The 23572-nt window shown below is 28.0% G+C and overlaps 3 protein-coding genes across 5 annotated transcripts; 2 read left to right on the forward strand and 1 right to left on the reverse strand.

The window, feature by feature from the left end:
• Positions 1-502: 502 nt before the first annotated feature.
• Positions 503-6152, forward strand: LOC119672179 (transcription factor SPT20 homolog). The gene is made up of 3 exons (XM_038083172.1): positions 503-1266; positions 4876-5024; positions 5100-6152. Exons 1-3 carry the CDS (start codon positions 594-596, stop codon positions 6069-6071), a joined length of 1794 nt encoding a protein of 597 aa, XP_037939100.1. The 5' UTR covers positions 503-593; the 3' UTR covers positions 6072-6152.
• A 5399-nt stretch (positions 6153-11551) lies between these two features.
• On the forward strand, positions 11552-18569 carry LOC119668003 (OVARIAN TUMOR DOMAIN-containing deubiquitinating enzyme 7). 3 transcript variants are annotated; one of them, XM_038077363.1, is made up of 10 exons: positions 11552-11771; positions 11862-12098; positions 12271-12451; positions 14172-14236; positions 14300-14822; positions 14892-15048; positions 16550-16752; positions 16817-17388; positions 18010-18224; positions 18415-18569. In XM_038077363.1, the coding sequence occupies exons 3-10, from the start codon at positions 12272-12274 to the stop codon at positions 18516-18518; spliced, it is 2019 nt and encodes a 672-aa protein (XP_037933291.1). In that variant the 5' UTR covers positions 11552-11771; positions 11862-12098; position 12271; the 3' UTR covers positions 18519-18569. The 3 variants fall into 3 exon arrangements, with proteins under 3 accessions (XP_037933291.1, XP_037933289.1, XP_037933290.1); XM_038077361.1 differs by having other exon boundaries at positions 11862-12451; XM_038077362.1 differs by having other exon boundaries at positions 11552-11751; positions 11862-12451.
• Positions 18570-21097: 2528 nt separating this feature from the next.
• Positions 21098-22086, reverse strand: LOC119668574 (E3 ubiquitin-protein ligase PPP1R11-like). Its single transcript, XM_038078127.1, has 2 exons — positions 21908-22086; positions 21098-21840 (listed from the first exon to the last, which is right to left on the reverse strand). Exon 2 carries the CDS (start codon positions 21791-21793, stop codon positions 21404-21406), a length of 390 nt encoding a protein of 129 aa, XP_037934055.1. The 5' UTR covers positions 21794-21840; positions 21908-22086; the 3' UTR covers positions 21098-21403.
• Between the last annotated feature and the right edge of the window lie 1486 nt (positions 22087-23572).

The following is a 23572-nucleotide window of genomic DNA, read 5'->3' on the forward strand; positions in this document are numbered from 1 at the left end:
TTTATCGATAGTTACTTGTAGATTTTTACTGTTCCAGATAAGAGAATTGTTTTTGTTGACTTATCAACTAAACGAAAAACGATTCTTATCATTAAAGAGAAAATTCAATACGATATATATTTACTATATAATCAAAATTTTTTATAACAAATTTTTACAGATTTAACACCTTCAGCAGTTGTTAAAATATCTACATTGTATAATGACAAACCTTAAACATAATGTCTTGAATGGCAGTTCTGTTTGATATATGTCACAAAAATATTACCATCAAACCAGGATTATGACCAGGATCAAACCTTTTTTTAAATTAAGTCTATGAACAATAACATATTTTAATAATATTTTTTAATATTAAATTCATAATTTTTTTGTTGAATATATGTATTATTTATAAAATTTATAAGCAATTTTTACATGATATAATAAAATAAAATAAAATAATAAATAATTATAATAATTTTTTTAATAATAATTTCAACTTTTTACTTTCAGAGTAAAATTGATCCTAAATATAATAAAAAATCACATTCAATCCTCTTACAACTTGAGTTTAAATTATACCAACAAAATAAAAGTAAAACTAAAGTAAAATGAATTTTACACCTTTTGGCAATCCATTTACCGGCTCCTTACCAGGAATATCCCAATTTACAACCACAACTGCACCATTAGTGTCTACAGTAACAGCTGCTGCAGCTGCAGTTGCAACGGTTACATCAGCGAATAATCAACAGCAACAAGACGCTGTTGCTAGCAGTAGTATTCGTTATCAACAGCAACAACAGCAGCAGCAGCCACAAAACACAACCGTTAATATGACACATTTTAATCAACCGACAATACCTGTTGCTGCAGCAACGACTGTTACAACAATACCAGCAAAATTTCGTACCACCACAGATGATCAACAAGGTGATAAATATAATGGTCACTTAGTGCTAGGTGCAACAGGTACTGTTCCTACAAATAATACAGCACCTCAGCAACAGCAGCAACAGCAACAACAACATCAGTACACAACTATACCAGCTTATACGCAGCAACAAACTGAAGACAAACGATTAGTAGCAGCAGCAATTGCTTATCCTCAAAATACGATCACTGCCTCGACGTCAACAGTAACAGCAGCTACAATAGGTCTAAGTGCAGGAGGTCAACCTGGTACTTCAACTCAGCAATTACAACAGCAAGTGGTGCCGCAGGAGCTGACACAGGACTTATGCAATGCATTATTGCAACAACAAGGTGTGGATACAAAGAGGGGTGAGTTAGGAATGGGGACAACGTAGTTAGGTGTAGGTGTTAGATATATGACAGAGACATTTCATTTTATAATAGCTTAAAACCATATTTTAGGCAAATAAAAAAAGAAAATAAATTCATTAAAATTAACTTAATTTTTAACATATGTTTTAAATGCTTGGGTATTAATACTAAGCCTAGTATATTAATATATATTATAATAATAATATAATATAGTAAACACTTCAACACTATGCCCTAAATTAGATTCTAATTTAACAATATTAATTGAGATAATTCAATACAAACAATTTGTCAACAAATAAAATACAAATTGTTGTTAATAAATTCTTTATACCGATAAATACTATTCTATAAGATCTAGTATTTTAAATAGAATAAATCGTAATTGATCTTAGCGCAACCTCATATTTAAACATACAATATTATAATTTATATAAATATTTCGAAATAATCGAATTCTCAGGTCACGAACCAAAGAAAGTAAAGAATCGGTAAATTAAGAGTCTCTAGAAATAAACTAGCACCCTTGAGAGAAAAAAATTATGAGCAATAAAATTTAGTAATACAGCACCTATTAATCATATTTCTTTACTATCTGCATGTAATATCTTTAAAGTTTTGAGAGTTGATCTACCAAGTGGTTGTTAATTCATTTTCCGTATAATATCATAAAATTTATCTGTTAACAAAACGAGGTGCAAATTTTGATTTTCTTTTAAAAAGCTTCCTTTTTCGAGTTGTTTTAAAGAGCCTAAGGTCCTTCTTCGAGCTGAACATATCTTGTAAAGATTATACTATACATACATATCAGTGACGATTGCTCTAAGGTGCGGAGGTGTGCGGTGAACACCCTAACATAATTTGCAAAATGTCAAATAACATAGGTATATAAATTTATTAGGTATCTTCACATCAAGAATTATTATTAATTATTACATTTCCATATATATATTTTTAAAGTTTTAGCAAAAACAATTAAATATAATTGTCTATGAAAACTCAATCAATTTGCTTCTGCTAGCTGCTATACTTGTTAGGTGTGCTGATATATTTGCAGCTCAAATCACAGAACATTTCTATTTTATTTCGTCTCTCCCCTTTGTGTGCAAAGAAGTTGGCCTAACATTCATACGTTGCATATGAACAAAATAATGTGCGTGTGCTCCCGTTTGTAATATCAGAAATAGAGATTTATATAGTGGGAATTGTATGAGAGTAATTTTCTGTTCTACTCGAATATCAACTGCACACATACGAATCCAACATGATGATTTGCCAAAGTGATTGCATGAGCGGCTGAAGTTTGCAGCTCATCTCACCATACATTTCTATCACATTTCGTCTCTCCCCTTTTAACAGCAGCACCCACGAATTTCTGTTCTTATGGTGCGGGGTACTTGTGCGCACATTGCAAGTGGTTTCGATTTTGTTTGATCACTGCACAAACATGTATGTTTCTAAGTACAAACTCTTTTGTTTGAAAAAAGTTGGTTTGATGTTACGAGAATTATGTGAAATGTTTTGTTTCTTCCATATTGATATAATATTAAATTTATATATAAATTATTAATTTAATTTGTTTAATATGTTATTTTGTTAATGAATTGTTAATATAATATTGCGAATATATTGTTGCCTAATATAATATGGTTATTATTAATAAAACATCTCATATATTTTAATTTAAGTGGTACATGTAAAAAAAACATTAAAGAAGAGCCGCACACCCTTCCAAATAGGGCACGCGTCGTCACTGATACATATTATATATTATAACACTGTGATTAAAAAATAAGATGAAGTTGTGTATAATTTTCAAAATCTTCACTTATATTCTAAATCTTACATAAATATATACTTACTTATTTACTAAGTTGGCCATTACAAACGTGAATCATCCTTGGCCGCGTCGAGTAGCCTCCGCCAGCCAGCCCAAACAGTTTTTGCTGTCGGCAGTTGGTAGTACTGAGCGCCCCCAAATCGTTGGTCGCTTGGTCCTTCCACCGAAGATGCGGACATCCTCTATCGCGTTTTGCACCTGCGGGTACCGAATCAAACATCTTTCTAGCCGAAGCAGTTTTTTCCATTCGAATTTTTATGCGCTTAACTATGTCAATGCCGCGGTATAGCTCATACAGCTAATCGTTCTATCTAATTTGATACTCGTCGCCACCGCGTAAGGGGCCATAGATTTTTTAAAGTATTTTTCTCTCGAATGCTCCTAACGCTTTTTGGTAATTGTCTGAACTTCTGTACCATACAGCAGAACAGGCATAATAAGTGATTTGTAGAGCATAATTTTTGTTTGTCGAGAGAGAGCTTTATTTCTCAATTGCGTACTAATATATTACATATATGTATATGTATTTTATTAAATAATATAATATGCTATATGTCAACGAAGAAAAAAAGCAAACTGCTATCAGTCTATAGTGGCTATAAATTTTCAATATCCGTTTTTCTTGAATTTGTGGTAATAATTAGATGGTTTACACTACTCTTAATATAGATAATCGGGTTGTATAATTTCACTTATTTTCAGTAAATTTTTTTCCACAATATTCTTAAAAAAAAGTACAGGATAGAACTGGCTCTAACGAAATGAAATGTAGAGATGTATATCTATTTAATTTTATTATTTTGTTAATAAATTTTGTTTTTCAAAATGATAAATATCTTTCTTCAGTTCCTAAATAATAAAATAGAAAATAGACTTCTTTACCTTCAGATATTCATAACTTTTTTTAATTTTTAAAACAACTTTCCCATGATTTTATAAATGATTTTACAAAAACTGAACTTGACACTTTACGTGTCTAGTGACTCCTTAGAGCTGAGGGGAATGATACAAACCACTATTTAACGCACTCTTTCGTTCGCTATAGCTGATGTATTTGGTGGATAATTACATAGTAACTGACGTTTACTCAGTTAAATTTTTTATTATCTGGAGCAGCTGTATGGTCAACCCAAGAATTTAAAGAAAAAGTATTTTTTTTTTTGGTTTTTAACCTTTTTTCTATTCGATATAGATTTCTTGTCATATCAAAAAAAAACTTGTGATTATTCGTAAATTATTGTATAATAAATATAATTATATATAATTATTTATTTTTTTATTTAAAGTCAATAAAAAAAGTCACGACAAAAGCAATCGAATAAGATCAAATCTTAATTATAAAAATTCAAAACGAGGTTTCTTAAATACTTGCTAATTATACATAAATAATCTACTTTTACGGGGAAGTATGGAATTTTATAATTTTAAGAAATTGAGAACTTCTTCTACTCTACCTACTTACCTACATACATACATATATCAAAAAAAATCTTATAAATACTTTACATGTAATTTTTTTTTAAATTAATTTATGAATCTATTATGTATGTTATAGTGTAATTATTTTATTGTTATTTAGTTATAAGGGAAGTATATTCATAGTATAACATAGGTTAGGTTATATAGAAGTATAACATAGATTAGTTTAAAGTTAGAATTTTGAAGTACTCTGACAAATTTTTAAATATTTATAAGTATGGGAATGGATTTTAGGTTAATTGATATTGAAAATGAATTATATATTCTCATTTTCATTGATTTAATAGTGCTACAAAATACTTCCTGGCAATCTCTTACTCCTGGCACTACAGTTGCAGATTATCTGTCACATCTTCCAGCGAATACATTGCCGCTATCACTGCATCATTTCCTAAAATACTCCGCAGAAAATATTAAAAAAGAAAATCAAAATGTAGTAAGTATATATAAGGATTCTTTCAAGTGTTGGGTAAAAAAACTTATTACAAAATATTTTGATAACATAAAATAGGTCTTACAAGTACAAACGGGACCACCCATAGGCATAAACACAATAGGCACAACTACAATAACAATACCTCAGCAACAACAGCAACAACAACCGCAAGCAACAGCACAAATACAAACTCAACAACAAACACAACTTCAACAACAACAACAACAGCCTCAACCAACAATACAACTTCAAACGACTGATTTACCAACAACCACAGTTGTGGTAGCCTCCACTTCGGCAGCTGCTGGAGCTACAAACACAACCAAGAAGAAGAAGCGTAAAAAGCGTCCAAAGGAGAGGAAACCAAAATTACGTCCTGGAGAGATACGACTTACAACAGCACTTGATGGTAGCCCACTGTATATGTGTCCAGAATGTCAAGTAGCTTACCCTGAACCAGATTTATTAGAAATACATTTAGTAGGACATAATCTAGAGCGACGTTACATATGCGATATTTGTCAGGCGGCACTAAAACGAAAAGATCATTTAACACGCCACAAACAGTCCCATAACCCGGAACGTCCATTTATATGTACAGTTTGTTTGAAGGCCTTCAAGAGAAAAGAACAATTAAGTCTGCATTTTGTGATACATTCTGGTGAAAAAAGACATTTGTGTCAAGAATGTGGTAAAGGCTTTTATCGTAAGGATCATCTGCGTAAACACACACGATCGCATATAGCGAGAAGAGTGAAAGCCGAACTGAGTATGCAAAATCAAAGTGAAAATGGTACAAGTATGTTACAACCAGTGGTGACAACGACAATAACAACAGTTCAACAAACAACGCAGCAACAACAACAACAACTCAATATACCACAACAACAGCTTCAGCAAAATAATCAACAGCAAGTGCAACAACAACAGCAGCAACATCAATTGCACACACAACAATTGCAACAACATCATGTTGTTGTAACTCAACAGCAACAGCAACAAGCTCAGCAACAGCAACAGCAGCAACAGACGCAAATGCTTAATTAACCCAGTGGCAACGATTTTTGCAAAATCACTTAAAAAGTGAATGAAAACTTTTGCAAAAATTCAATTTAATTAGAAATTATTTATTGGTAAAATCGAACTTTTGAAAAAAAAAAATATATAAATTTTAATGAGTATATAAGGACACAAATCAAATATGTGATAATAGTACAATTTTCCCAAAATATAAGAGAATATAAGAAAGAAATACGGAATATAAGCCAACGATTGAAGAGGCAAACTCTTCATTTAGGGGAAAATAATACTAAAGATTTAATACTTTCTTCTTCGAATTTATTTAAATTTATGATAATTTACTATAAAATAGTTTTAAAATCTATAATTAAAAATTGCAAAACTTAAAATATTTTTGTTACCGCGCATCTGCATTTTTTTTCCATTCATTCTCTCCATAAGGTCTCAATCCAAATATGATATCTTATCCTATTTAGACATAATGTTTTTACTTGTGACCAGTTTAGTACTGCTCACTTAAGCTCTGCTAATACCGACCTTCTCCATGTGTTACGTGGTCTAGCAGGTTTTTGATTACCCGCTGGATTCCATTCTATAATGGAATGTATGTATCAAAAATAATAACATTTATTTAATATATATATGAAGAGAATTGAATACGACTGTTATTAATTCGCAAAGGCGATTAATTTTTTTTTTGTATGATTTTACAAGATCCTTCAATTAGGTTAGATTGGAATGACGGCCTATTGTGATACCACGTTTTAGCGCTGTTTATCTACAAACTGGAAAGATCCCTAAAAGGAATGGAGTGTTCAACATGTAAACAACGTTGAAAAGCACGACTCTCTAATTTAAGTGAAAGTGAATCATAACAGTTTGTTAATTTGAAATTTATTTCAGGCAGTAGCAGTTAGAAACCAGCTATAGAATATATATTTAGAAAATCCATTCTAATTTAATAAAAGAAATTTTGTTTGAAATTATGTATATATGAGCAAGGCTATATTTTTTTAATATAATTTATTATATCATTTACTGTCATCATTACTGTTATCATTTAAGGAACGGTCAAAATTCGAATTCCTGAAAATTGTTCTCATCCATTGAAGATATTATATAAATAGTTTTCTTACATTTTAGTGGAAATTTCTTAAAACTGCGTTCACTAAAACAAAATATGGAAAATATGTCACCAAAATAGACTTCCCGTTGTTGTTTAGAAATTAAAATTAATAAATATTAATAAAAAGAAAAAACTTGTATAAACTCATAAATGTTGTACAATATAAAAATAAATTTAAATTAAATTATTGTAAAGCAATTATTAGAAAAGCTAATTAAAATGTATTTTTATATATGTAAATTATGTGTGTATTATGTGTAATATATATTTTTATTTTTTATTTAGTATAATTTTTTTAACAAATTTATGTTAAACAATCGATATTACTTAAAAAATAGTTTTTTATATTAAGATGAGAAGATAAAAGGAAAAATCATTTAAATATATAATTAAATTGAATACAAAAAACGAATTAATTTTTATATATAAGTAAATAAAATAAATAAATATTTTTCATTAAAATACATAGAGTTTTAATATAAGAATATAATTATCACTTCCTTATTTAATAAAAAATTTTAATATCAAAGTAAGAAAGAAGATAGTACGACATCCAAAAAATTATTACTCTTAATTTATATGATTTATAACAAAAAATAGCAATTATTTATATAAAAAAAAATTAGAAAGCTCCAGAACAGCAGCATAAGAAGCCTGGTACACGCACAAGTTGCCGTATAAATAATTCAAGGTATCCCATTATAATTAAACATATGTATGCTAATATCATATAATATTAATATATTGGGTATTCTAGGCATAAAGAGTATTCTAAAATAAATATAACTTCTTTAAAATAGGTACTAGACATCATTGTGAATATTGGCAATAACTAAGCTGAATTATTCCCTTTTGTACTGTCATTTTAACTGTCAACGACTGTCCACATTCACCTAATTAAGCACTGAGTGACTTTTACTTTTTAAAAAAATGCATTGCATTTTGAAGTGTTTTGTGAATGAAGAAATCAAAATGTTTATACTGATATCCAAAAAGTATGTTGCTTTAGATGGAATAACTTTGCTTCTATTGAAATTTTGAAGTCATGAAAATTTGACAGTACAGCTGTGAAGGATCTTGCTTTATTTAATTCCAAATAGATGTACTTCTTTCAAATATCTATTAAAAATTTGAATGCCGAAGTAAATGGTTGATGGAGAGGTAAATTTATACCCAATCTAAGCAAACGGTTACAGTTTTTAATTGGTGGTCAATCTCACGTCAATGTTTTTGAACCATTGAGACTTTTGAAAGTATTTGAGTAAAATAGGAAAGAGAGGTATGGTTAACTATATAGTATAATGACACAACTTAACAAGCAACAAATAAAAGGGGAAAATAGTTATAAACCAACAAAAATTAATTTATAAGCTATATGTATATAGAAGAAATAGATTATGAACTAAGTAGGGGAAGATGTTTTTTGTATATATGAGTTGCCAATGTAAGCATCAGACCATTGTTGTTGGTCAGAGATTTTTCGATCACTTTCAAATAAAACCTGAACCTAATAATGTCCCTAATGTATGCTTCTTTATTATCTGGTTTTGATTCTGAACTAAGTTTGAACTATATGATTACTTCTCAAAATAAACGACACAAGTAGTTCTTCAACTATTCCCTATTCCCTTATCGCCTAAAAACTAATTCCTAAAAGAAATTATAAATATTAATTTAAATCATATTTGGATTTTTTGCTTTAAAACTCTTGTATAATTGATAGCCAAGTGAAGGGACTCACTAAGATACTTCATTAATGTATATAATACAACATATCATGGCAATTTGAGAAGTATGTGTGAGGCCATTATTGTTAATATATAAAATTAGGCCTTCTTTCCGTGTGATGTGCAATATATTAAAATATATAAAATATAATTTTTTTTATGTTATAACACAGTAATTTCCTCGTACTCTTAATTGTATAAGTTTGTAACTAAAGATTTTTTAATGGATGTTTGGCTAGTTCGTAAAACCCTTTTTTTGGGTATTTAAAATCATATGTCATATTATTAAATTAAATTATTAATTTATTTTTTTATTTTATTTTATTTATATTAGTATTTAGGTAAGTAATTAACCTATCAGGTTAGCTTAAGGCTGCGGTTACATAGCATGCGAATTTTGTCGTACGTGTTCGTACGAACAGATTAAATGTGTGTAATCCTATGTGAGTGGTTACAGTTGTTGAGAACTATTCGCGCGACGTCTTGTCTTTCTCATGCGAATATTTGATTAAACAAAATATTTTCTTTGAAATTCATGCGTTCAATTCATGCGTGTGAAATCGAAGGTGTAAATAGTAAAATTGAGAGGTGTGTGTTATTTTAAATTTATAAATGGAAATAAATTTGAAAACATACACTATTTTTAAGAAATGGATTGTGATTTGCTAATTTCAAACTCTCTATTTTTATACCTTGAAAAAAAAACCTCATGCACCCAAATTCGTCTTTTGGTATTTGATATAAATAAATAACTTGATTATATATATATTAACTTCACTATCCATTTTATTCTCAAAACAAACAAAAACACAACTGTCAATTCGTAAGTAATGTAACCGCAACGTACGATGTGATTGCATGAGAAAACATATGTATGATCACGCAAGACCAAATTCGCATACAATGTAATCGCAATTTAATAGACTTCATAAATTTGACGAAGTTTCTATTACAAAATCTACAAAGAGGTTTAGTACTGTCTGTAATATCTAAAGACTAATAAGTTTATATGTGGTTTAGACTTATTAGTTTGCCTGATTAATTTAATCTAAACAAATTTATTGAGATAAAAATATTAAAGATATTTTGTAAAATAATATCTTGATTTTTAATTCAGTTTATTGAAAGAGATATTATAAAATGAAGATTATTATCTAGTTTTTTACTTAGAATTCCTTTAAAGTTAAAATTTAATGATGAGTAGTTCTCCTATTTCTATTCTATTCTAATAGTCTATTCACACAACACAAACTATTCAATGTTGTTAATAGTTTGGCTCATTTGAGTGGATACGTTAAACACATATTCACACAGCAAATCAAAATTTTATCTTATTTTAGTTAATTTTGTATTTGTAGTTGCCGTCGCTAATAAAAATGCAGAATATTGCAGCAATATTATGTTTAGCTTTTTATCAGAATTATAAATGAGATTGTCATAGAATTGTATTATCCTGACTTATAAATTTGATTAGAAATGGATTTTGTATATATTTTAATTGAATCGTAATAGTTATTAGATTTGTGTATAAAATCAGATCACAATATTAACTTGATTTGAACAAACCGACCGAGCAATATTTTGCTCGGTTTTGGCTTTGCTGTATGTTACACATCCGTACAGTAAAGCTGGTCTAATTATTTGAGTATATAACCTTTTTGTTTTTGAGGTTGAATCGATTATGATTAAACAGCGGCTTTAGGAGATGTAGAAGTTTAGTGCAACTATTCCGTTTGCATTTCATATGTTTATACCAATTAAGCCGTTTGTCAAAAGTGATCCCCAGATATTTTAAGCTTTCCTTCCACCATATCTCCGTGCCACCAACTCTCACTTCTGGAGGATGATGCCTTCTCTTTTGTGTTATGAATGTAGCGTTGGTTTTTTCATTATTTATTTTAATCTTTCATTTCTGGAAAACAAAGTTCAAATCAAGAAGATTCGTATAAGAACTTTTACAGCCGAAAATAGAATTGAATCGTGATTTTTACAAAATCATTTTTATTTTAATTTGGACAGTTCACCTTAGGACAGTATTATGCAGTACAAAGTTATGCTATTGTGAATAATTTTGAGGAATGAATAAAATTTTCATACAAAATGAAACAAAACAAATGTGCAAAGTATTTATTATGTGTATGTATCATATGCGTAAAGTATTTATCAAATGTGCAAAGTAAATAATTTGTGAAACTAGTTAATATATGATATATCTGACATATGATACGGACATATGATATATCATATGATATATTCATCAAATTAACATCATGTTAATTGATATTTTTGTTTTTTGATTCAAGATATCAATTTAAATTTTTTGACAGCTAAAATTACATTCATATGTATATCTAATGTGAATCCATAAAATCATATTAATAGTTTACTGTTTGCGTTAGTTTACATATCTGTATATATATGCAGTATGTTACGGTAGTGTACCGTTCATTTTCTTTTATTGGTTTTGAATATCCTTATTGTTATTTTTGCTGTTAGCACTTATTAATATATAAGTAAGTTCCACATAATTTTATTCAATTAAAATAAGGAAGTAGTTCTTGTCAATAAAATAATATACAGTATCAATTGGTATTAGCTTTAAATTTCGTTTTTTTTTAATTTAACAAATTTTTTTTAAATATAAAATGTTGTGTACATCACATTTAGAAACCTTCGTTAAGTAATAAACGTACTTTCCGAAATGCAACCATGTTTGGATTTACTGCAAATACTTATTAAACACAGCTGTTAGATATTTTCATATTGAATCATTGAATAAAAACAAAACAAATTACATTTATTACAGTCGAAAAAAATATACAAAGGGGAAACGTAGAAAAAATTGTTCTGTTATGTGTGTTAAATTTTTGAAATGTAATTATTTTTAACATATTTTAATTAAAAAAATTAAATTTTATCAACTTGATCCAGTAAAAACTGTATTGAAATATTTTTTTTTTCTAGCTTTCAGTGAAAATTAGTTATTTGACATCGTTCTAGAAAAAGTTGCTACGCCATTGAAGATAAAGAAAATAGACAAATTGCTATATATATTGGAAATAACCATATAATGTGCACAACTAGTAATCAAGTAAATTATGTTTACACATTGTTAAAAGAAAAATTATACACAAAAACAGCTGAAAAGAAAATTCAGATAAAAAGAATTTGAAAGAAGAAACTAGTAGCGAAGCAAATAGTGTTAGTTCATTTGTCAATATAAATATATAACACCAAAAAAGAAGGAATATATTTTTATAAAGAGAAGTTAAAGTAATTGTGCTCTTGGTAGTGCATATGTGAATTGAAGTTAATTTTTCCAGAAGAAATTTTTAGTTAAAAATTTACTTTTGGAAGTTGAAAAATTTTTCAGGATGACTATCAAGCCTTTAGTGACAACCTCTCAAAAACGTGTTTCGGGAGATACGGAAAAAGAGTCCCATTCGCATGCAAGTCATAATGCCGTAGACGCAGCAAGCAGCCACAATCAGCAAAACGTGGTAGTTCGGAATTCAGCACAACATCGGAACGTTGTTATTGATGGACATCGAAAGGTAATTGTTTAATTATTAAAATCGATATTTTTTTTTTAATTATTAAAAAATATTCTCATACATTATTGACGAAACTGCATAAATATTAATTGTTTGAGTTGACGTCAACGTTTTTCCTGATGATTGACTCATGGGTTTAACTCTTTAAATCTATGCACTGCAATTGTTGTTATTGGAGTAGCATATGTGGCATGCAGTAGAAATCGGTATTTAATTAATAAATTAATTAGAAGTAATGCAATTGCATACATTTTTTTGTGATTTTTTTACATATCAATGGAATGCGTGTTCGTTACATATGTATATAAAAAGTCAAACAGAAAAGCATGATGTAATTAAAAATATCTTACATAAAGTCTTTCATTTAAATGGCAGGAGATATATATGTCTTAATACATCTCATATGAGATAAATTAAAATATACATCGGTACTTTACCATTATAATACATATCATTAAGTACATGAAATTGTATTTCGGTATTTAAGTCTTCATTTCCATAACTTATTTTGTGTAAGCGCTGAAGGGTTAATCTACTACATTAATTTTTCTTAGAACTTTAATCTTTTAACAGATGGTGTTTCTCAACGTTGAACCCACACTCCACAAGCGGTGAATTTGATTGTTTAAGAAGACATTACTGCAAATGGGTTATTTTGTGACATATAAACAGACAGATACCGTGTAACGATTTGTTTTGCCGATATGATCACGAATATACTATTTTATCATCGAGTTCCAAAATCGGGTTCACGTTTCACATGAAATGAATTTGATTATTTAAGAAGACAAAATGTTATAATTTTGACAAACACCGAGATATATGATCAGGACAATATTGATTCGATTTACTAAGTTGATTAAAAACAGCAAACAGCTATATCAGTATTTTCAAATGTAACTGTACAAAAGGATACATTTATTATTTAGGAAAGGCCAAAGGTGTATTAGGACCTTTCCGTATGTCCATATTAGGCGAATTCACACCAAAGCGAACGCTTAAGAATGAACGAATATTTACAGGTAATCGTACCTGTAAAAGTATGTGTGTTCGCCAGCGTTCGCTTTAGTGTGGATGTACCTTTAGATGTATGTTAATTTGATATTAAATTTATCCATGTCTTATCCATTATCTAAAACTGTTTGCTATAATGTTTATTAAAGGATATTATATACAATAGATATAAATGGACGCTGCTTACTTAGTTATGACTAAGCACACATATTTTATAGGTTCGATCGCTTTTGTTTGTCAAATATTTTAATTTCTGCAGATTATAAAAAAATTGTCCAAGGATAGCACAACATATCTCACAGGGGGCACCATTGTTTGTTCTAATAATAAAACTTTTCGATGAAAATGCATAGAACATATTTTCCACAAACATATGAAAAAACATTGTTTTATATAGTCTTCGATACCTCCTTTTGTTATTTATATTTATTGCAATACATTTTTTTAATATATATTGAAATATATATCCACTATTTACTTCAATATGTTTTATTAAATTGTTTGTGTGCTTTTACATAAAATTAATATTTTGAAAATATAATTAAGCAATTTCATTGTTGTTAAAAAATGATATTTTTATAGATTCCTTTATTGTAATTTTATGTTATATTGTAATTATGTTTAATTATTTGAGATATGTTTTTAAATATTCACCTAATAATTTTAAAAAATGTTTATAATAATAATTTTTATTTACATTTAACAGAGTCCTCAAAGGCGCGTAGAAGTCTATGAAGAGTTAAGCCGACAACGACGTAGTCCAAATAAGAAGTATGTCAATTTTTATATATAATTTTTTATTTATTTTGTTTATATGTCTTTTCTTTTTCTTAGTTTACGCTCTAAGAGACGCGATGCAAAAGATCTCCAATATAAACGTGATCGTAATGAACGTGAAAAGCTTACCAATCAAAATAGTGTCCCTGGTAAATGTGTTACACCTCATATACACAATGTTTCAACTGCTGGTATTAAAAATAACGGTGGTAATAGTCCAGCACATGTTAATATCGGTGGTAAGTCCCCAGAACATTTAGGTAATATTTCGGTTTTGGGTTGTCAAAATTCTCAACCTCAAAATCTAAACCAAGTGAATGCTAAGTTATTAAAAAAGGACGAAGATAAGTGTTCGGGTTATAATAGTGGTGATGAACATACTCAGCCAAAGGAATGTAATATCTCCGCTGATGAATGGAATCGTCGTGATGAACAATTTGCAAAATGTATGGTTGATCGTGGATATATATTGAAACCAGTGGAAGAAGATGGTGCTTGTTTATTCCGTTCGATTTCCTTACAGATTTACGGTGATGAAGAGATGCATGATGTTGTAAGACAAAATACAATGGATTATATTGTAAGTATATTAATTTTTTTATTGCATATGCTGTACAAGTATAAATATTTAAATCATTTTACTTTACAGTATCAAAATCGGGAATATTTTCGTCATTTTGTTACAGAAGATATTAACAGTTATATTAAACGAAAACGCCGCAATGATTCGCATGGAAATCACATTGAAATACAAGCTATGTCTGAAATTTACAATAGACCTGTTGAAGTTTATTCATATAAACCAAGTAAGTAAATTTTTATTCTAATAAAAAGTATAAAATAAAAATAAAATTTTTGCAACTAAAAATTTTTACATACATTTTAAGAATACATATTTTTCGGAAAAGTTATATCAAAAGAAAAAAACATTCCATATTTTGAAACCCTAAATGAGTTTGAAAAGTAGAAGAACCTTCTAGTTATCCAAGGAATATAAATATGTATAAGGTGTTTAAGTGAACCCTTTCTTATATAATAAGGATTTCTGGAGTGAGGACCTTTTTGTAATCTTCTTTGAAAATGTCTGAATAAATATTGACAATAGAGTCCTCTTTCTATATGCTTTGTTTTGTTTCTAGGTGATGGAATCGTGTATCGTCTTTACAAAGTTACAAACTAACGAAAAAGAAAACATGTATTTAATAACTAATGCAAGACTATTTGTACTTATAATAATTAAGAACTAATGTTCAAATAAAAATTCTTCTGTATAAATAGTTCTCCATAAAAATTGATATCACGCATCTCAAATTTTTTGTAGATAGGATGCACTGATGAATGTAAGCAATTTGTTGATTTCAAGGTAGGAAATGTGTTGGAGTCAATTAAATAGTTGCTCATATTATTATCTGAATATAGAATTCAATAGTATTGTGAAACAGCTTAAAACCTGTTCACGTTTTTTACACTATTAGTTTGTGGTCTATAAGCCAGGACATTAAATTATTTCGTACGACTGTTATATCCAAATTTAAACCAATCGATTTTATTTTTAATATTATACATAACTATAGATACTAACGTTTACTTTAAAAAACACATAAATAAATAAAAATTTTGTTAATTAAAATTTTGTATTTCAACCGTATGTTTATAGGGAATTACAACCAATATCTGATAATAGTTTTGTTATTCAACAAAAATTTAGTAATATAGTTTTATTAAATGAGGGTTTTGTTCTACTACAAATCAGGCTTCAAAAATTTATAAATACCTATGTTATATTAAAAGCCGCACCGATCTTACAATTGGTTCAGTAGATATATTGGTCAATGCATACGTATTATGTACTGAGGAACTTTTTATTTAAATAGTATAGAAGCAGATAATTATTTCTTGGTTCAAGAACCACAAAATATTCAGTAGTGGGGGTGAACTTTCAAGTAGAGGATGTCGAAAGAAAAGTGCAAAATCCCTCAGTCAAAAAACCTCGACATCTTAAATAATTTTGTACAAATAATTGAGGTTAAGGTACTAAGGTACAAATGGCTTGATTATGTTTTTCCGGTTACACTCTGTATTTCGTTGCTTGCACCAAAGAATCGGTTCCCTTGATTTATGCTATTTATTTATTTAATTTTAATGAAATAGTAAATTAATATTAACCATGTGGGAAACTCAACTCAGTTTTCTTTCTACTCACTTTATATTAAAAAGATTTAGGTAACTCATACTTAAAAAGTTCAAAGTCTATTTTTAGATTTTTAATATTAACTTCAATTATTTCAATACAATTTTTATTTTAAGCACCAATTAATATTTTCAATTCGGAGCAATTAAAGAATGGACTTGCCCCTTTACGTCTATCTTATCAACGTGGTTCACACTATAATGCAATTTTAGATCCTTATAATGCAACAGTAGGTGTTGGACTGGGTTTAGCTGGTTATAAACCTGACTTACAAACAAAAGAAGCAGCTCGTTTAAGTGAACAGCTTGAAATTGAACAGGTTTGTTTAAGTTTTACGTATTTTAACATTATTAATACAAATTGTGTTTGTAACATAATTATAGACAATGTTTGAAGATAAACTAAAAACTACAGATTGGGAAGCAACGAATGAAGCTATTGAAGAACAAATTGCACGTGAATCATATTTACAATGGTGTCGTGATAATTTGCAAAAATCTCGTAATGTAGCTTCATCTACCGCTGCTTCAACGTCAGCTACAATTACATCAGCAGAATATGCATCTGGTACTGAAGCATCACCGTCAAAATATTCAAATCTCAAAAAATCAGGTAGCAGTAGCACTATCACTGCTGCAACAGCTATAACTGCAGGTTCAGGACATAATTCACCCAGCTGTGCTAGCATATCACACAATACGACATCATTAGAACATACAATGTCATTAAGTAGCTTAGGACATAATATTAAATTTGAAAAAAATATGTGCGATTTGGGATTTGATAGCGATGATACTGACATGAGTAGCACTAGTTCTAGAAGTACTAATTGTGGAAATGATAGTAATTCTCCATCGTCAGCTGCACGTGCTCAAAAAAATAAGTCACGTGGTAATGGTATTCGTGGTAATAAAAAACGCAGACGGGAACGTATTGCTGCTGCACTCTCAAATAGGTAAGCATATAAATAAATATGAAATTAAGGTCTTAAATCGTAAATTTATTTGTTCTAAATCAAATAAAAAAAAAAATTATATCGTTTTGGTTTTCGGTTCGATAAAAATAACGATTTTTTGGAGTAAATATATTTTTTCTCTATGTATTAAAAATTAGTTATTTTTGTTTTGATTAAATTGATCATTTCATTTAATTAATCTCAGTCTTATGGCCAGTCTTGAAGTTACGACAAACAAACTGGCGCACGAAGTCAAAAGCTCTGTCACCATCATGAGCTCATACCCTTATCTGTGGCTATAAGTCCAAACCTTTAGTGTCTTCCCGGCAAAGTAATACATAGTTAACAAATTTATTTAATAAAACGTGTTTTAACTTTCATTCAAGAAAGTTTTAATCACTGAAGAATTGAAGTGTAATGAGCAACCATCGAAATGGACATTGCCGGTATATTTTTTTTTGAGTCTGGTTCCCGTTTTCCTTGTTTCCAAAATATTGATCTTTTTTAATTTTCAAAGTTCAATTCTGCTTTAAAGCACTTGTAGAAACATATTCTATTTTTCTAAAACTGTATTGATATAGTTTAAGGCAAATTAAATACATATAATGCTTTTCATTTCAGTAATGATATTGATAAATCAAAATGTGATACACCGTCAGTAGTTAATGCATTACAAAAGAAACGTTCTCACACACCCGAGGTTGAACAACAACCTAGTACTTCTAAGCAGTCGAGCACACCAGAAAAAAACAAAACAAACTCAACCGTGTCTTCCACTATTAAAAGTTGCGAATCTAATTTCTATCAAGAGCTTTTAGAAGCATCTTATGCAGATGGTGAGTAAATATAATATTGGAATTCATAATCTCGAGAAATGAGTTTGGGAAATGACTAATATAGTAACATAACTCCTGCATTGCACTATGTTTCCTATGTTACTCGTTCATCGAACTTGTTTCTGGAGATCGTAAATACCCTGCACTTATTAAAATAAAGTAATATAATGCTATAATTCTTATATTAAAGGATTTGGTCAATTGAGCGAGTCAGAAATGCTGCGTCGTGCTATACAAATGTCGACAGAAGATTACATTGAAGATCAGAAACGGAAATATTTTTATGGCCCATAAATTAAATAAAAATTATTCAGAAATTTGTTAAAAAAAGAGGTATACGTAAATAAAAATAAATTGAATTGTGGATTAGAATTTTTAAATTGATTATTAATTAAATAATTTCTTTAATCATATTTATTATATATATATAATATTATAGAATTATAAAATAAGCTCAGTAAATCATTGTAAAAATATTTCATATTTTTGTACATGTTTTTGAAATATCAAATCCTTTATAAATAAAAATTAATACAACGTTTTTATTATTTATAAGTCATTGAAATCTATAAAACAAAAATTTTATTAATAATTTATATTTAAGGTTACATTATTTATATGATAAACTAATTTCTTTTTTTATTACTTCAAATGCTTTATGTTGTGGAATTATAAATGAATAAATATAGAATTTTTTCTTATATTTGTATTTAATTTTTATAAAAATTAATTAAATTACTTAAATACTTTACAAAATTTGTATTATACAATTTAATTCTAGGTTTTATATGAATACATAATTAATTAAATAACAAATATTTGCATACATTTATGAATTTATAAAGATTATATATATTAAAATGTGTATAAAATTTAAGAGATAACATTAAAATATATGCTGGTGCATAATGAGAATATATGAATATAATTAGAATGTACATGTAATCACATTTATTTCATTAATAATATACCTAATTGTATTTCTTTACACACAATAACTTTTAATAATTTTTTCTGAAATATTTAAAAATAAAATTGAAGAACACTGAGTTGAAATTTGTATGTTTCAAGTCTTTAAAAAGAATTACAGATAATTCTGATTTTGTTTGATCGTAAAGTTTTTTGTTATTAATAGATATTGTATATAACATACATTTACTTTGTAGTTATTAATTTAAAATATTTTTTATAAATCTAGAACTTATTATTTTTTTATTTATAAAAGTAATATTAGTTAATATAAGATCTCAACCTAAAAGAATTTAAAACTGCACACACATGCACATAAATATATATACTTCCATTTATTTTGTAATTAAACGAAGGTTATTTATTATTATGTATGTATTTATCTTGTATATATAAGGCTCTGTTAAATTAATTGGGAGTTGTTAATCTAATGTTTATACGGAAGCATAACAATGCCACCTAAGTGGTGAAGTCTCTTTCTGCCAAGAGAAGAGCATTCTCAATAAACGTGCTATGAACTTTCGCTGTTCATTTCGTAAAATCAGCAGATATTTTCAAATACACCCAATTGATTGCAATAATCTGTAAATTTATCAGATAAAGTTAAATTTATGTTTACCTTGTTTAGCAAAAAAAAATACCTTATTTAAATCTAATGATCACTTAATTTGGATGATAAATTTTTTTGATGGTCAACAATTTTTTTTTCCTGTTCCTCATGTCCTAGGAGCTATTTTAGTACTATAGTATATATAGTAGTTAGTATAAATCTCTCCTACTATAAACTAGTATAGTATTAAGACTAGTTTTAAAATTTCATTTTCTCCGTATTTAGAAAATTATTCAATCATTTACAATTTTCGAGTTTTAATCATTAAAGACTGATGGACTCTTAATATCACTTGATTATCTGGTAGTATGTAAGGAAGAGTTCCTTTCATCACTCTGTAAAGACATTTATCGCTAAAATTGATAATATGCCGATCAACCAGCCTGGATTTCAATATTTTACGTTGTTCATTTTAATCCTAGAACGCTTGTGATAATCATGAGTTTCGTTTAAAATCCTTCTGGGCTAAGCTTTTATTTTGTTTTTGACAGTTTCTCTACTTACTTTATTGAGTGCTGTATTGTATAAGTTTACTTGTGCGTTGGGAACAAAATTGTTATTGCATTTCGAAGAGTTCTATTATTGTATATATATCAAATGAATGGAAAAAGATAAAGTATTATTCTTGTACATAAATTTATGTAGAACTTTAAAATTTTTAAAAATGGTGTGAGCAATGTATAATGACCAAAGTTTAAGCAAACTGGTGTCAGTTGATAAAAAATTGGATAAACGGCGGTGGCAGTACTAAATTCCCACTTTTTTGTTTTTTTGACGTTTGTCTAATTTTTACGCTGTTGGTTTAAAAAAGTTTTTCGACTTTTAGCATCAAGAAAATTTATCGTATAGTTTCTGTGAAAATAAATAATACATATGTAACATATATTCGTTTTGCTTGATTAATGTCAGTTATCTAAATCTACAAATTATACACAAAATGGAAAGATTCTTCAGATATTTTTCACAAAAGTGTTTAAAGAAATATTTTAATATGTAAGTATTAATATTACTAATTTCTTTATATAAATAAATAAAACTATATTGTGTTTAATTTATATATCATTATATAAAAATACTTAGACTTATAAGTTAAGTTAAAAAATACTTAGACTAAGTTATAAAATACTTAGACTCTCAGTATAAAAATATATAACGTCAATGCCTTTCATTATTTGGAAACTAATATCATTTTATAAATTTTAGATATTTGATACTTAACCATGAGCTTGGCATTTTTATATAAAAAATAAAAGTATATGTATACTTTATTAAAATTACTAAATGTTTTGAATAAGTTGCATTTATTTAATACACACAAAAAAAAAAATTTCATACATCTTTTAGAAAAACATGGGGGTTAGGTTATGACGGTCATCCTTAGAATCCACAAAAGCCTCTTGGCTCATTGTGCTAAAAATCTTAAATATGTACTAATAAATGTACATAATATTACTTATAGTAATCAATGCGAATAGATCACTTCTAATAAATGTACTAAAAAATGTGATTTCCGATATTTAAATGTTATATATTTAATGTAGTATTGTACAAATTTCGAATTGATGGAGTTATATGTACTTATGAATTTATTGATTTAAGATTATGGACTACCACAGTTTTCTGACAGATCAGCCACTGCATCAGTGAAATCGTCGTGCTTACAGCAATGTTCACTTTTATTACTTGTAACCCGCTTGCGATTTTTCTTGCGTTTTTCAGGATGTCCGAAACAGTTGTCACAGTCATCTTCATCTTCGGTTGAGCTTTCACCAAATTGTAGCGGTTTCTTGTATATACAACAGCATTTTGATTTCTTTTTGTTCATATGCTCATTATCAACAGTGTCCTCACTCCATGAAACACTACCTTGAGTTTTAGGCTTTTTTAAACGTAGCTTCAGTACTGGTTGTGTCGGGACTTGTTGCTCGACAGTCAGTTGTTGGGTTTCAGTAATGGGCTCAGTGCTTGTTGAACTTTTAATACTGTCCATTTTGTATGAAATTTACAAATTTAGATTACTTCTAAAAAATGCCGCTTCTAAGAAATATATACATTTATTAGTACAGATACTAACATTTTTATAACGAAAAATATATATAGTTACCGTTCTTTGCTGAAAAAACATTTCAAGTTCTAAATTTAATATTGGAAATTCAAAGCATACACGATAAATTTCTTTGATAACAACTGTTTTCTATATTCAGCTTTATAAATGTAATATATAAAATCTGTTTCAACATTCCACAAAAGTATATGAACGAGACAGGTTCGAAAAAGGCGTGCAAATATGCAAAAAATATTTATTTACGTTTAAGAAAAACAAGGGAAGGTAAGACAAGGAAAGAATCCAAATAATGCTGCCAATTACTTTTATCAAATTTATTAGCAAATATTATATGGGCACAGACACTTATTTATTCTCTAGGAGTTCGTTATATTTTACAAGACATATAGTAATTTTTAAATATTAAAAAACAATGATTTAGAATGTATTTCAAGAAACAAGAAACGAAAAAAATTATTTGTATTTTCAATAGTAATTGAAATATAGAGTGCCAAAGAAAAATGTAGAAAAAAAATCATCTTCTAATTGGGAGCAATAAAGTAATATCATAAAAATTATTCATCCACATGCTTTATAATTTATACTCATATTACCAGCTTTTAGTCTAACAAATATCCTTCAATTTGATACTCTCCATATTTGTGTACTCATATACAAACTTTTCAATAAATGTCTTTTAATTTGATGCCTAATACTATGTTCAAACAGCCAAATATCCTTAATTTCGTAAAAATGAAATTAAGTTAATTTCAAAAGTGTTCATACTAGCCGAAATTTGGAAAATCATAGTTTTTTTTTAAAAAATTGAATGTTAAAAATGCTCCAAACATCATTTGTATCTGGGAAATTTTAAAAGTTGATTAATATAACTATAAACGACGGCATTCATTAGTTTTATTAGCTTTAGTGGATTTCAAATTTAAAAATTTACACTAATTTCAAAATATTTCCCGGTTAAATAAAGTCAACTGTCATTGACATTTATTTAAAAAAAATGTCATCTTTTCGTTATCTCAACTTTATCTTTGGTTCAAAATTTATCTTACGCATAGTTGCCTTTGAAATATCCCTTAATTTTCAGCCTTAATTTCAACAAAATAAAGACAATTTGCCTTAATTTCATTCTAACCCCAAAACTGAGTTTTGTGTGGAAAAATCAACTTTATTTCGCTGAAACGAAGATGAAATTAAGATTTATGCGAAATTAAGGTGTATCTGAATATAGTATAACATGTTCTTGTACTTAAAAGCGTTTTATAATTTATAGTGGTTTAAAATTAGCATTTTTGAAAATGTTTTTTTTAAACGTCTTTCAAAGAATCTTTCATTTATCACGCACCGTTATTGTACAATCAAAATGAACATGAGTTAGAAACGCTTTAGCTTCAACAGAATGGTGCCACATAATAGGCTTCAACTAATTGAAAGAAATTTTGGTGATGATGTAGTTTTAGACACGAACCCATTTTCTGGCTATCAAGATAGCATGATTTGTCGCCACTAGATAACTTAATTTGTTAAAAAATAAATTCATTTATTATTTATTATTTTTTTTTTTTAAAAAATTTGGCAACAAACATATGAAATTACTTATTTCTATATTTAAGTCTATAGTAGAAAAACCATCTAAAATTAATATGCGAAACAACTGTAATCATAATGAATTCAACAGTTGTGTTAGCCAGGCGTGTGTATTCAAATAAA

This window comes from Teleopsis dalmanni, chromosome 1, assembly GCF_002237135.1.
Source record: "Teleopsis dalmanni isolate 2A chromosome 1, ASM223713v2, whole genome shotgun sequence".
Classification (NCBI taxonomy): domain Eukaryota; kingdom Metazoa; phylum Arthropoda; class Insecta; order Diptera; family Diopsidae; genus Teleopsis; species Teleopsis dalmanni.

Coding starts and splice junctions, on each gene's coding strand:
- LOC119672179 (XM_038083172.1), top strand. CDS start 594: ATGAATTTTACACCTTTTGGCAATCCATTTACCGGCTCCTTACCAGGA. Junction 1,267..4,875: donor AGGTGTGGATACAAAGAGGG/GTGAGTTAGGAA, acceptor TTGATTTAATAG/TGCTACAAAATACTTCCTGG. Junction 5,025..5,099: donor AAAAAGAAAATCAAAATGTA/GTAAGTATATAT, acceptor AACATAAAATAG/GTCTTACAAGTACAAACGGG.
- LOC119668003 (XM_038077361.1), top strand. CDS start 12,272: ATGACTATCAAGCCTTTAGTGACAACCTCTCAAAAACGTGTTTCGGGA. Junction 14,823..14,891: donor AAAATACAATGGATTATATT/GTAAGTATATTA, acceptor TTTACTTTACAG/TATCAAAATCGGGAATATTT. Junction 18,225..18,414: donor AGAAGCATCTTATGCAGATG/GTGAGTAAATAT, acceptor CTTATATTAAAG/GATTTGGTCAATTGAGCGAG.
- LOC119668574 (XM_038078127.1), bottom strand. CDS start 21,793: ATGGACAGTATTAAAAGTTCAACAAGCACTGAGCCCATTACTGAAACC.